This window comes from Dasypus novemcinctus, chromosome 11 (assembly GCF_030445035.2).
Source record: "Dasypus novemcinctus isolate mDasNov1 chromosome 11, mDasNov1.1.hap2, whole genome shotgun sequence".
In the NCBI taxonomy this organism is placed as follows: Eukaryota; Metazoa; Chordata; class Mammalia; order Cingulata; family Dasypodidae; genus Dasypus; species Dasypus novemcinctus.
Window position 1 is genome coordinate 112,243,138 of NC_080683.1, and position 14,260 is coordinate 112,257,397.

Below are 14,260 nucleotides of genomic sequence, written 5' to 3' on the forward strand. Positions count from 1 at the left end.
TTAAAGAAGGAAGAAGTAGGTAAAGGGGGCAGTGAGAAGTTCTCCCTGAGACCCCCAGGGAGAGGTGAGGGCCAGCTTGCCTGTTAATTTAATATTAAATTGGGGGCAGGAGTTGGAGAGGGAAAAGTTATTTCAGGGGATGATTTCTCAGCCTCTCACAGTCTGTACAAGAGAGGCTGAGGGCCTAGGGCCCTCACCAGTCATAGCGGCGGGACTGTTGGGAGGGGGAGTCCTCAGGTCCCTGTATAGCCAGGCGGGGAGGCCCCTCAGCCCTTCGGCCCCCACCCCCTGAAGCCTCATGCCGTCGAAATTCCAGAGGGCGCTGCTGCCGGAATCGGGAAGTCTCCCTCTGCCACTCATCATCAAATGCTGCAGCCTCACTCTCATCCAGGTTGATGTAGTCCTGCCGCTCCTCCTGGTCCCCTGTACGGTGGTTTCGGGAGCGCTGCAGGATGTGAGCCCTGTCTCGGATGTGATGCCCAATGGACATCTGCTCTAGGCCACTGTCTGAGTCCCGTACAGTCCTCCGTGTCTCCCGGATCCCTCCTGGTGCTGAGCGCATCTCTGATGTCTCCTGGTAGACTTTGGGGGCACCATCCCCCGTATTGGAGTAGGAGATGACAGTGGAGGATGAAAAGGTCTGGCAATTGCCCCATTTTCACTTTTGACGAAGTCCCATTTGCCTCTTTTTTGGGGGGGTGCTTGTACTTTTGTGGTAAAGGCTAAGAAACCATTTCCTAACACAAAATCCTGTAGCTGTTTCCCTAGGTTTTCTCCTAGGTTTTTTTTTTTTTGTTTGTTTAAAGAAATGCACTTCATTTATTTTTCGTCCCTGCCCCCCTCCCACCTGCCCTGCTGTTTCTACTGTCTGTGCACATTTACTGTGTGATCTTCTGTATCCTTTCCCCTTTTTTGTCTTTTCCTCTTGTCTTTCTCTAGGATTCACCAGGATTTGATCCTGGGGACCTCTGATGTGGAGAGATATTCCCAGTCAATTGTGCCACCTTAGTTTCTGGTCTCTGCTGTGCTTCAACTTGACTCTCCCCATTGTCGCTCTTCTGTTGTGTCATCATCTTTCTGTGTGACTCACTTGTGCAGGCACTGGCTCACCACATGGGCACTTGGCTTACTGTGCAGGCACTCAGCTCATCATACAGGCACTGGCTCACCGCGCAGGCACTTGGCTCACCACGACTCATGCGGGCACACAGCTCACCAGGCAGGCACTCGGCTTGCCACCCGGGCACTCACACAGGCACTTGGCTCACTGCGCAGACACTGACTCACCACACGGGCACTCACGGGCACTCGGCTCGCCACACAGGCACACGTGCAGGCACTCATTTCACTGCACAGGCACTCATCTTGCCACATGGACACTTGGCTCACCACACAGGCACTCACATGGGCACTAGGCTTACCATGTGGCACTTGGCTTGCCAAGCAGGCACCCACATGGGCACTCAGCTCACCTCATGGGCACTTGGGTCACCACATGGGCACTCAGCTCAGCACGATTTCTCTTCTTTTTTTTCACCAGGAGGCCCCAGGGATTGAACCCGGGTCCTCCCATATGGTAGGCAGAGGCCTTAGCACTTGAGCCACATCCACGTCCCTCTCCTAGGAGTTTTATATTTGGTTCTTGTATTTAAGTCTTTGATCCATTTGGGGTTAATTTTTTTTTAAAGATTTATTTATTCCCTCCCCCATGTTGTTTTGTGCTGTATGCTCTCTCTTCATCTTCTTTTTAGAAGGCATAAGGACCTGAACCCAGGAGCACCCAATCACTTAAGCTACAATGTCTTTCATTGTGTTTCCTCACTATGTCTCTTTGTCGCCTCATCTCGCTGCATCATAACTTTCGTAAAACTATGATGTATAATTTTTTATGAGGCAGGAGTCCACCTACATTCTTTTGCATATGGATATCCAGTATTCCCAGCACCATTTGTTGAAGAACTGTTCTTTTCCCATCAAATGGACTTGACACCCTTGTCAAAAATCAGTTGACCATACATGTGAAGGTTTATTTTATAATTCTCAATTAGATTCCATTGGACTACAGGTCTGCCCTTGTACCAGTAACACGCTGTTTGATTACGGCAGCTTTGTAGTAAGTTTCAAAATTGAGAAATCTAAGTCCTATAACATCTTTCTTTTTCAAAATCGTTTTGGATATTTGGGACCCCTTCCATATAAACTTGATGAATGTCTTTCCATTTCTGCAAAGAAGGATGCTGGAATTTTGGTTGGGATCATGTTGAATCTGTAAATTACTTTGAGTTGAACTGGCATCTTAATAACATTTAGTCTTCCAAATTATCATATGAACACCAAATATCTTTCCATTTATTTAGGTCCTATCTGATTTATTTCAGCAATATTTTGTAGTTTTCCATGGACAAGACCATTAAATACTCAGTTAAATTTATTCCCAGATATTTCATTCTGTTAGTTGTCTTGTAAACAAAATATTTTTCTTAATTTCCTCTTCAGGCTGTTCAGTATATTGAAACAATACTGATTTTTGCATATTGATCTTGCACCCCACCATATTGTTGAATTTGTTTATTATCTCTATTAGTTTTATTATATTTTGGGGGGAGTTTTTTCTATTTATAAGACCAAATTGTCTGCAAATAGAGAAAGCTTTGCTCCTTCCCAATTTGGATGCCTTTTATTTCTTTTTTTGCCTAATTGCTTTGGCTAGAACTTGCAGTGCACTGTTGAGTAACAGTGGTGGCAGTGGGTATCCTTGTCCTTTTCCTGATCTTAGAGAGAAAGCTTTCAGTCTTTGACCCTGGAGTAAGATGTTAACTGTGGGATTTTCATATATACCCTTTACTATATTGAGGAAGTCTCCTTCTGTTTCTAGCTTTCTGGTTTTTTTTTAATCCAGAAGGGGTTCTGGATGTTTTCACATGCCTTTTGACAATTGAGATGATCATGTTTATTCCATTTTTCTGTTTATGTGTTGTATTAAACTAATTTATTTTCTTATGTTGAAACACCCTTGCATACCTAGGATAAATTTCACATAATTCTTTGAATGTGCTGTTTGGTTTTGGTTTGCTAATATTTTGTTGAGGATTTAGCCACCAATATTAATAAGGGATTTTGGTCTGTAATTCTCTTTTCCTGTGGTATCTCTACCTGGCTTTGATATGAGGTTGATGTTGACTTCATAGAATGAGTTAGAAAGTATCCCCTTCTCTTCAAATTTTTTGGAAGAATTTAAGCAGGATCAGTGTTAATTCTTCTTGGATAGTTTGGTAAAATTCAAAAGTAAAGTCATTTGGTCCTAGGCTTTTCTTTATGAGGAGGTTTCTGATTACTGATTCAATCTCTTTACTTATTATTGGCCTTTTGAGATCTTCTATTTCATCTTTAGTCACTGTAGGTAGCTTGTGTGATTCAAGGAATTTTTTCATTTTATCTAAGTTATCTAAACAACAATCTACAGTTGTTTAGATTATCCTCTTATAATCCTTTTTATTTATTTGGGGTCAGTATAACATCCTTCCTTTCATTTCTGATATTAGTTGTGTCCTTTCTCTTTTTCCTTGTCAGACTAAACTTTTTTTTTTCTTGATGTTTTCATTCATTTTATTTTTTTATCCTCTATTTTATTTATCTCCATTCAAAACCTATTTCCTTCCTTCTGCTTACTTTGTTTTTAGTTTGCTGTTCTTTTTCTAGCTCATCCAGTTATAAGGCTGGATCTCTACTTTGAGATCTTTCTTCCTCTTTAAAGCTATAATTTCCCCCTCAGCATCACCTTTCCCATAAGTTTTGTTATGTTTTTGTTTTCATTCACCTTGAGCTATTTCCTAATTTACCTTGTGTTTTCTTCTTTGACCTATTGGCTGTACAAGAGTGTGCTGTTTGATTTCTACATATTTGTGAAATTTTCCAGTTTTCCCTGTTATTAACGTCTAGCTTCATTCCATTGGGGGGGGGGGAAGGGAGATGACAGATAGTATGATTTCAATATTTTCTAATGTAATGGGATTTATTTTGTGACCTAACATACATATGGTCAATCCTGAAGAATGGCCCATCTGCATTAAAGAAGAATATGGTCTCTGCTGCTATTGGGTGAAGGGTTCTATATGTGTTGTTAGGTAAAATCTTCTATTTCCTTGTTGATCTTCTGTCTAGAAGTTCTACGCATTATTGAAAGTGGTATTAAAGTCCTACTATTAATGTAGAACTATCTATTTCTCCCTTCAATTCTGTTTTGTGTGTGTGTGTGTATGTGGTTTTTGTTTTTTTTTTTTTTGAGGTACCAGGGCTGGGGAATGAACCTGGGACCTCTTATATGGGAAGCAAGTGCTCAACCACTGAGCCACACTGATTGCCCTGAGCTGGTTTTGTTTTTGTTTATTGTTTTGTTTGTTGTTTTTTTTAGGAGGCACCACAGACTGAATATGAGACCTCCCATATGGGAAGCAGGCACTCAGCTGCTTGAGCCACATATACTCCCACCTTTAAATCTGTTAATATGCTTCGTGTATTTTGGGGCTCTGCCTCTAGGTGCATATATAGTAATTAATATTATGTGTTCTTGGTGACTAGGCCCATTTTTTTTTTTCAAATTCTGCTCAATTTATTCATTTTTTAAAAAAAATATTACATTAGAAAAATATGAGGTCCCCATTCACCCCCACCGCCCCCACCCCACCACTCCTCCCACAGCAACACTCTCCCCCATTATCATGACACATCCATTGCATCTGGTGAGTACATCTCTGGGCATCGCTGCACCCCATGTAGGCCCATTTTAAAATATATAGTGGCCTTATTTGTCCCTCCTAACAGTTTTTTACTTAAAGTCTATTTTATAGCTACACCAGCTCTTTTGGTTATTGTTTGCATGGTATATTTTTTCATCCTTTCACTTTTAACCTACTTGTGTTTCTGAATTTAAGGTAAGTCTCTTATAAACAGCATATAGTTGGATCATGCTTTTTCATCCATTCTACCAATTTCTGCATTTTGACTGGAACATTTAGTCCATTTACATTTAAAGTTACTACTGATAATGCAGGACTTTCTCTCTGCCATTGTGCTATTTGTCTTTGTCTGACATTTCTTTGGTTCCTCAATTCTTCCATTAATGTCTACTTTCATATTTATTTGACTTTTTATTGTACCATTTTGAGTACCTTCTCATTCCCTTTTGTATACATTTTTCAGATATTTTCTTTGTGCTTACCAAGGGGCTTAAATTTAACTTCTAAGTCTACAACAATCACGCTTGATTTGATATTAACTCAACTTCAATAGCATACATATGCATGGTTACCATCCCTCCATCCCTCCACCTTTTTGTTGACTTGTTACAAACTATATCCTCATATATTGAATGTCCAGAACCATGGATATATAACTCTTTGTGCATCTGCATTTTAGAACCTTGAAGATGTAAAAATTGGAGTTATATACCAAACAATACAATACTATAGCACTGGCATTATAATTACCTGTATAGTAACCTTTAAAAAATAAAGACCTCTTTATTTTTATGCTGTGCTGCTCCACACTCCAGTGTCCTTTCCTTTCAGTGGGAAGAATTACAATGCTTGTGCATTGCTTGTAAGGCACATTCAGTGGTGACAAACTCCGTCATCTTTTTTTATCTAGGAATGTCCTAATCCCTTCCTCACTTATATCTCACCAGATACAAAATCTTGGTTTCTTTCAGTACTTGAAATATTTTGTTCCACTGTCTCTTTGCCTCCATGTTCTCTGATGAGAAATTAGCACTTAATCTTATTGGAACTCCTTTGTACATAACATGTTGCTTTTCTCTTGCAGTTTTCAGAACTCTTTCCTTGTCGGTAGCATTCAACAGTTTGACTACTATGTTTCTGGACATAGTTCTCTTTGAGTTTATCCTGTTTAGATTTCACTGTGATTCTTGAACATGAATATGCCTTTCTATAAATTTTCATGCCATTATTTCTTTGACTATTCCTTCTGCCCCTTTCTCTCTTTCTTTTTCTTCTGGCACTTCCACAGTGTGTATTGGTATGCTTGATGGTGTCCCACAGTCTCTTAGACTCTGTTCACTTTTTTTCTTTCTTTTTTCTTTCTGCTTCTCAGCCTGAATCATATAAATTATCTTGTCCTTGAATTTACTATTTCTTTCTTCTGCCAGCTCTAACCTGCTACTGAAACCCTCTAGGTAATTTTTCATTTTAGTTATTTTGGTCTTTAATTCCAGTATTTCTGTTTGGCTTTTTAAAAAAAATTTCAGTCTCCTTATTGAGATTTCCTTATATTGTTTATTCATTGTTTTCCTTTAGTTCTTTCTCCATGTTTTCTTTTATCTCTTTGGGCTTATTAAGGAACTTCTGTTTTTCTTTTTGGCTTTGTCCAGAATGTTAAGTCTAGACTTCTTTATTGATGGTTTCTGGATTTTTATCTCATTTCTTTGGATGAGCGATCATTTCCTGTTTCTTTGTTCATCTTGTTATCCTTTGTTGCACACTGTACATTTTAATATTTGAAAGTGTTAATTCTGGGGTTTAGTCTCTAATCTGCATTTTCTGTAAGTTTCTATCCAGGTACTAATATGACAGAAATTTCTTTGAGTGTCTGGAGCTAACAAAAACAAAGGCAATAAAACATCTTTCAGTCTTTTTAAATTGTCTCTTCCTTGGCAGGCACTTTCCTTCAGAGTTCAGCGCTCTTATCAAGCAGATCAGCCCAAGGAGAAAGGGAAGTGCAGGATTGTCTTTCATTTCTGAGCATGTGTCTTTTTCTGGCCTTGTGCTAGCTCTTGGCTTTAGGAATTTCCCCATTTATAGGAATTCCAATGCCCTTTCTACTCCCTATGAAATCCCCACCCCTCACCCACTGCTGCCCCATCCTGTGTGCTCTACTGTATTAATTTAAGCAAGTAACTCTTTAACCAAGGTTGCATTGACTTAATTGTTTCTTACAGTACTTTAACTCTCTGCAAGCTGCTTCTCTCTGCAGGCCAGGTTCTTAGAGAAGAAACCAAAGAGGAGGAATTTCCTGATTCAGACTTTCAGGCAGTCACCCAATTGATTGTCAACGACATATAGGCAGCTCAGTATGTGCACAGAGGCTACCCTGCTTCCTCCAGAACAGAGCCAGTGACCGATACTGCACAGGGAAAGCATAGGTGAGGGGTCAGGATGGGTGCCAGAAACTTGTCCCACCATTTTTTTTTAAGATTATTTATTTATTTATTTCTCTTTCCTTCCCCCCCCGCCCCGGTTGTCTATTCTCTGCGTCTATTTGCTGCGTCTTCTTTGTCCGCTTCTGTTGTTGTCAGCTGCATGGGAATCTGTGTTTCTTTTTGTTGCATCATCTTGTTGTGTCAGCTCTCCATGCGGGCGGCGCCATTCTTAGGCAGGCTGCACTATCTTTCGCGCTGGGCGGCTCTCCTTACAGGGCACACTCCTTGCACGTGGGGCTGCCCTACACAGGGGACACCCCTGAGTGGCACGGCACTCCTTGTGCACATCAGCACTGCACATGGGCCAGCTCCACACAGGTCAAGGAGGCCCGGGGTTTGAACCACAGACCTCCCATGTGGTAGACAGACGCCCTAACCACTGGGCCAAGTCCTCTTCCCTTCCCCACCATTTTTTTTACCACCTATGTGGGAAGCCAGCACTCAACCACTGTGCCATGTTGGTTCCCCTGAGTGCCAACTGCTGCCAAGCACTTACACACCTTTTTACTAATGGTTTGTTTTTGCTTTGTTTGCTTATTGTTTGGTTTTTGTCTGTTTGTTTTTAGGAGGCACCAAACCTGGGACCTCCCATGTGAGAAGCAGGTGCTCAACCACCTGAGCCACATCCGCTCCCCTTCTACCATTTCTAAAGTTGCGTTTTCGTGATTCATCACTAGCCCAGTTACTGCAACCCTTTAATTCCCTTCTGGAATTCTGAGGAAAATGGCTCTGCCAATTTCTATTCTTCAAAGATTTTGTGGCAGAACAGCACCTTGGACCATCTTATGCCACTAACTTAGATGACCAGAAGTCTAATTTGCAATGACACTTTAAGTCTCAGCTATTCAGTGTACCCTCTTTCGTTTCAATTACAGAAACCAAGTAAAGATGAATCAAAGTACCTGATAACCTGAAGTAATCTTCAGAAGATCAACTATATCTAGATCATTTACCCTCCAAGAAGATGTTCTGGTTTTTTTGTTTTGTTTTTTCCTGGTAGAAAATATTCTGTAAGAAGTAACTCTGCTGTCTAAAGTTCTACACAGCATTTTCACTATATTCAGGTTTTTATATAGTACATACTGTAAAATGAAATAATTCCAGCTTTTTCAAAATTTAGAGTTTTTAGGAATATAAAAAGTTCTTACCTCCTTGGGGAAAAAGGGTCCAAGGATAGAATAGCACATCATGGAACCCAAATTAATGGAAGCAGCCGATATCAGTACGAAAAGCTGTTCTCTTGAAAGTCGCCTGGGAGAATCTCTTGATGTTCCTGAAAGGCCGTCATCTTGAATGTAAATGTGCTACAATTACAAGCAAGTAATGGGTACAACCGGTCAAAGTACACAGGGGTCATTCCTGATCAAGGACCATGCACACTGAAGATAACATTTGCTGAGCTAAGGGCTAGTTTCAAAAAAGCACGTTTGATCAAGCAGAACATCATAAACCTGCAATTTTGAATACATTGTTTTCATTCACATACCATCCACTATTAGATTTTTAATGCAGAACATAAACCACTTGATCTGTTTTGCCTTCTACCTAAGGCCTATTCTTTTGTTTTTAAAGAATTCCTTTCAAGAAGAATGAGGGGGCAGAGTGATCCCCAAAGGATGTTTGCTCTCTAAGTTATAGTGTCTCTTGTTTTCTCAATTTGCTACATGGACTCAGTAATGCTTTAAGCATTTAATGTTAGCTGTTTAATACACATTTTAGGGCAGTATCTGGTGGTAAGCGAAATGTACATAGGAAAAACAAGCTAAATCACTCAACTGGTGAATTTATACCTAGAATGGTATGCTGTTGGAAAATAAGCCCCACAAATCCATAAATTAATACTTTTTTTACACCACCTACTGACTGTTTCCATAAATTCATTTAACATTTATTCCCTGGGCTAAAATTCCTTTGACATATCAAACATCCAGCAAATCCATTAGCCATTTTTAAATTAAATGGTTTTGGGAGGAAAAAAATTAAGAATTAAGGATACTAGATTTCTCATTGTTTCAGAGGTTGCCATTGCAATTCAGGGGAAAAAAATCTGTACAACACAAGGAAAGGGGGAAAAATCTGTACAACACAAGGAAGACTGAAGAATCCGTGAACATTTTTGGAGGAGAAGAGGAAGCGAAAAGAGCTGGGAACAACAAGAGAACTGAAAAGGAATGTTTTACGTTTTTCTACTGGCATACCAGTCCGAAGGAGCTCTTAGACACAGTACTAAAAGCAGAGCGACAGGAAGAGCGTCATTAGAGACCATGCCCAGTCCCCGAACTTTAGGCCCTTGCCAGGCGTAAGGAAAGGCTGACCTGGCTCTCACGACCAGGGCCCGGCCTTTCCGAGCCCCGCGGAAGCAAACCGAGCCCAGCTAATTCAGCCTCTGAGAAGGAGACCAAAGCCCCCGTCACCTCCAGCGGGCCGTGGGCCCTCGGGGTCCCCGGGCGCGTCCATGCGCACAGCGCGGACTCGGGCCGCCGCTCCCGGCTCCAGCTCGCGCCTCGGACTCGACTTCGGACGCGAGGACGCGCGGACGCGCGGGGAACAGCAGCTCAGCGCGGCCCTGGCATCCTCGATCCCCCGCCCGCTGCAGTCTGCTCCCGCTAGGCCCGGACCACGCGACCCTGGAGCGTCTGGGGAGACCGGGACGGAGGCGGGGGCGTGTCCTGTCGGAGAAGAGGCGTGGCGGGGTGGAGGGGGGCGTGGCACAGAAGGGGTGGGCGTGGCATGATGAAGAAGGGGCGGGGCGGGGCGGGGCAAGGACAGGGCTGGAGGCGAGGCCGGCATGTGGGGTGTGGCAGGGTCGGGACGCATTGGGGGCGTGGTGCGGGGGGTGGGGGCAGAGCCTGGGGCGGGGCCTAGGCAGGTTTTCTCGTGTTTTTTTTTCTGTTTTTCGTTTTTAAGGCTCAGTGTATTATCCTAATGAACCATCGTGGCTGTCCATTTAGGTAAATAAAAGACGAGTTCATATTCCAAATAGCTGAAACCCTAAACTTTAAATGAATATAAATTATTCTAAAAGGAAGAAAGGAAGCTCGTGCAGAAGCAGAAAAGGTAGGGAGTTCCTATCCTGAAAGCCACAAAGATGAATTAGAAAATTAGGCTCTTGCCGAATATTTTGAAAAGTGCATTATTTTTTACAGTTTGTAACCACCGAAACCATACATTAGTGAACTGGTGATGGATTAAATGAATTAACTGATGCCAAGTATCTGACCCAGATCTATCTTCGTAACAATTATTATGAACATTGAGGAAGCACTACTTCTGGAGGCAGATGCCTGGGCTTCAGTCTAGGGCACTTATTAACTGTGTGTCACTTCAGTGTCCCCATTTGTGCAGCTTGGATTAGTGAATAGGTGAGCATTAGTGAAGAGGTGTGCAAGTGCTTGGCAGCAGTTGGCAAGCGGGCATGAGAGAGCTGCCTTCTTGTTCCCATACATCATTTTCTGGCACAAAATTAGGTATGAAGATAACCGAAATCTATTTCACCGTATTTATTATCCAGGAGTGGTTAAAGTTCCTTTCTGGACTAGGGAATTCTTGATTAAGGGCCAAGGCAAAACAAAAGACTATTGGGTTACTACCTTGTGCCAGGCAGTCTGAATTCAAAGATAAATGAGCCCCAACCATTCTCTGCCCCTCAAGTAGTGTCCCTCCTCCCAGCAGATAAACCACACCCTGTTTAATAATCTACTGTATTGCAATGGGTTAAGTGCTGTATCAGAAACACGTTGGAAAGACTGTTTATTTTGGCAGCATGAATTTGGGATGACTTCTCAAGGTAGTTTTGTTACCTTGTGTCTTGAAAGATAAGTAAAAATTCTTGGGTGGACAAGTAGGTAAGAACGCCAATGAAGGCTTCTGAAAGTGGCTTTCCAGAATTTTTATGATCTGCCTCCTGCCAGCTTCTCCAAACTCATTTAACTCTTCATTCCCTCTCCAATCTAACGTCCAACATAGAGGGAATTTTCTTTGAATTATTTCTTGATGATTATTCCCTTTTTCAGTTCTCTCTTCCTGGAACACATCAGGCAGGTGTTGAGTGACTCTTTTTCTCTCCTAAATCTTTCTCTTTTGGCTCCATCTTACTGGAAGCTTCCCCAACTTTATCTTCCAATCCTTCAACTGAATTTTTCATTTCTGTTGTCATCAATCTATTTCCCTCTATCCCCATTCCCATTCTCCTACTCCATTAGCAACTATTCTTGCATGTTTAATGCATATCCTTTTATTTTATATGCTCTCATATTTATGTTCTTGTGTTTTGTTCACAGGTTTTAATTTACATAAAGGGTATTGTGAGGTATATATATTCATATTCCTATCATCTTTTCCACTTGTGACCTCCTACTTCCATTCCCTTTCCCCCAAATGATGAGTGTGTCAGTTAGATACATTTTTACATTAGTTTCCTAAGGCTACTGAAACAAATTACCATAAATCTGATGGCTTAAAAACAACAGAAATGTACCCTCTCACAGTTCTGGAGGCTGGAAGTTCAGCATCATTTTTACTGAGCCAAAATCAAAGTGTTGGCAAAGCCACACTCTCCAGAGGCTCTGAGAGAGCAGCCTTCCTTGCTTCTCCCAACTCTGGCAACTGCCTGCGTTCCTGGACAGGTGGCTACATCACTCCAGTCTCAGCCTCCATGGCCACAGGGCCTTCTCCTCTTCTCTGTACATGATTTCCCTCTGCCTCCGTCTTTTGAAGAATACTTGTGATGACACTTAAGGCCCACCCAGATAATCCAGAGTGGTCTCTTCATCTCAAAATCTTTAGTCTAATCACTTCTGCATAGAACTTTCCTCCAAAAAAGGTACTGTTTACAGGTTCCAGGGATTAGGATGTAGACATACTTTGGGAGTCATCAGCAGCCTACCACAATTATCGACTAATACTTTTTATGCTCATCTAGACCTGGATACACACATGGGAGTTTTTTTCTTTAAAAACTAAAATGGGAGGATCTGGTCTCGGTCAAATGCCACCTCCTCAGAAAAGTTTATTCTAATCTCCTTATTCAAAATACATTCCTGGCCACTCTTTGCCCCTTCATCCTTCTTTATTTTCATTTTTACAACTATCAGTGAGTGTATTAGCCTGCCAAAGTGGTGCTGATGCAAAGTACAAGAAATCTGCTGGCTTTTATAAATGGTATTTATTTGGGGTAAAAGCTTACAGTCCCAAGGCCATGGAAAGTCCAACTCAAGGTAGCATAAAAGGTGATTTCTCACCAAAGTCGGCTGCCACATGTTGAAGCAAGATGATGGGACATCTCTGTGAGGTTTCAGCCTTCCCTCTAAGTTTCCTCACTTAGGCTCAGCTGCTCCACTTCTTCCTGATTTCGTCTGCAAGCTGGCACAGGGCTTGTCTCTTAGGGCTTCCTATATCAGTCTTGGCTATCCTGCTTTCATCACAAGGTCACCTGTAAGCTATCAGGCAAATGGCTCATCCCAGAGCCTCAGCTATTTGAGCCTTCTTCTTTCTGTCACATGGCTGAATAAAAAGTGACAGAGTTCTCTTGTGTGTGTCTGTATGAGTGTCCACTTATATCAGACCCAGCAAGGGGGCAGGGATTCAATTTGAGTCATGCCCTACTGAAATGGTCAAATCAAAAAGTGCTAAAAGCAATCTTAACAGGTAATCTAATTAGAGACCCCTCAACTGAATTTAATATAATAAAAGGATATCACAATACAAAAGAATAGTTTTAAAAACATAATCTTTCTCATTTTAGTATTCATAAATAATCTCAAACTGCCACAGTCAGAATTTCCAGGCACAACTATTGCTAATTTAAGCAGAAAATGAATCTGTTATAGACTAGTTATGTGTACATAGAATCATAAGAAGGACCATACACAGCACTTAGAGGCTACCATGCCTAAAATCACACATGTAGTATGCCCAGTACACATAACTCCACAGGACTGCTTGACACGCATATTGTAGCAGGCACTGCCAACGCACTGGAGCAAGGCACTGAATTCTGGTGCTAGCCCCTTGTCCTGACTACTCTGGAATGCTGCCATCTTCACAAGAGTGGATTTAGGGAGAGCCAGTCTCTTCCCTCACTTGCTTCCATCACATACCAGAGGCTGCTATGCTTGAAGTAGTAAAAATTCTCTTATTTTGTTCTTCTTTTTCAAGAGTAGTTTGAATATTCTAGGTCCTTTGTATTTCTATAGGAATTTTAGAATCAACTCCCAATTTCCAAAAACCTGGAATGATAGTTATCAGGATTTTGTTGAATCTATAAATCACTTTGGAAAAAATGGACACCTAATAAGTACTGAGCCTTCTAATCCATGAACATGGTATATCTCTCCATTAATTTAACACGTCTTCAATATCTCTTCGGAATGGTTTGCATTTTTCATTCTAGAGGTATTACCTGCCTTAGGTTAAATTTATTTTCTAAGTATTTGGGGTTTTGAGGCTATTAAAATGGTATTTCTTATATTTAAATTTCCAATAATTTGCTGGTTATATATGCAGATAAGTAATTTTTATAGTAATCCTGTAGTCTGTAAACTTGCTAAATTCCTGTTAGTTTTAGTAATTGTTTTATAGATTCTTTAGATTTTCTATGTAAACAATCATGTTTTCTGTGAATAGAGATAGTTTTATTCCTTCCCTTCTGAAATGTATGCTTATATTTCTTTCACCTACTTTATTGCACTGGCTAGGATGACAAGTAAAGTGATGAAGAGAAGTCATAAGAGTGGAGAACCTCACTTTTTTTCCTAATCCTAAGGAGAAAACACTCACTGTTATGTATGATTTTAGCTGTAAGCTTTTCATATGTGCCTTTTATCAGATTGAGGAAGTTCTCTTCTATTTCTAACTGTTGAGAGATTTTCACATGACTTGGCATTACATTTTATTAAAATTGTCTTTCTTCTTTATTCTGTCAATATGAATTACATTGATCAATTTTTTAATGTTAACACAACCTGCATTCTTGAGATGAACACAACTCAGTGAGAGATATGGTCTTTTCATATATTGCTGGATTCAGTTTGCTAATATCTTGTTAAA

At 41.0% G+C, this 14,260-nt stretch overlaps 1 protein-coding gene and 1 pseudogene across 3 annotated transcripts in view; both read right to left on the reverse strand.

Moving 5' to 3' along the window:
* Positions 1-9,859, reverse strand: part of SLC18B1 (solute carrier family 18 member B1) — a 40,192-nt gene extending 30,333 nt beyond the window's left edge. Inside the window, exons 1-2 of one of the 3 annotated variants that reach the window (XM_058307477.1) lie at positions 9,628-9,859; positions 8,362-8,501 (exon numbers count right to left, since the gene is read on the reverse strand). In XM_058307477.1, coding sequence (XP_058163460.1) covers positions 8,362-8,501; positions 9,628-9,670 — 183 coding nt within the window. In that variant the 5' untranslated portion in view covers positions 9,671-9,859. Of the gene's footprint in view, positions 1-8,361; positions 8,502-9,528 lie in introns of all 3 variants that reach the window. The other 2 variants (XM_058307478.2, XM_058307476.2) reach the window with 2 other exon arrangements.
* Positions 70-678, reverse strand: LOC105745212 (myeloid leukemia factor 2 pseudogene; annotated as a pseudogene).
* Positions 9,860-14,260: the final 4,401 nt, after the last annotated feature.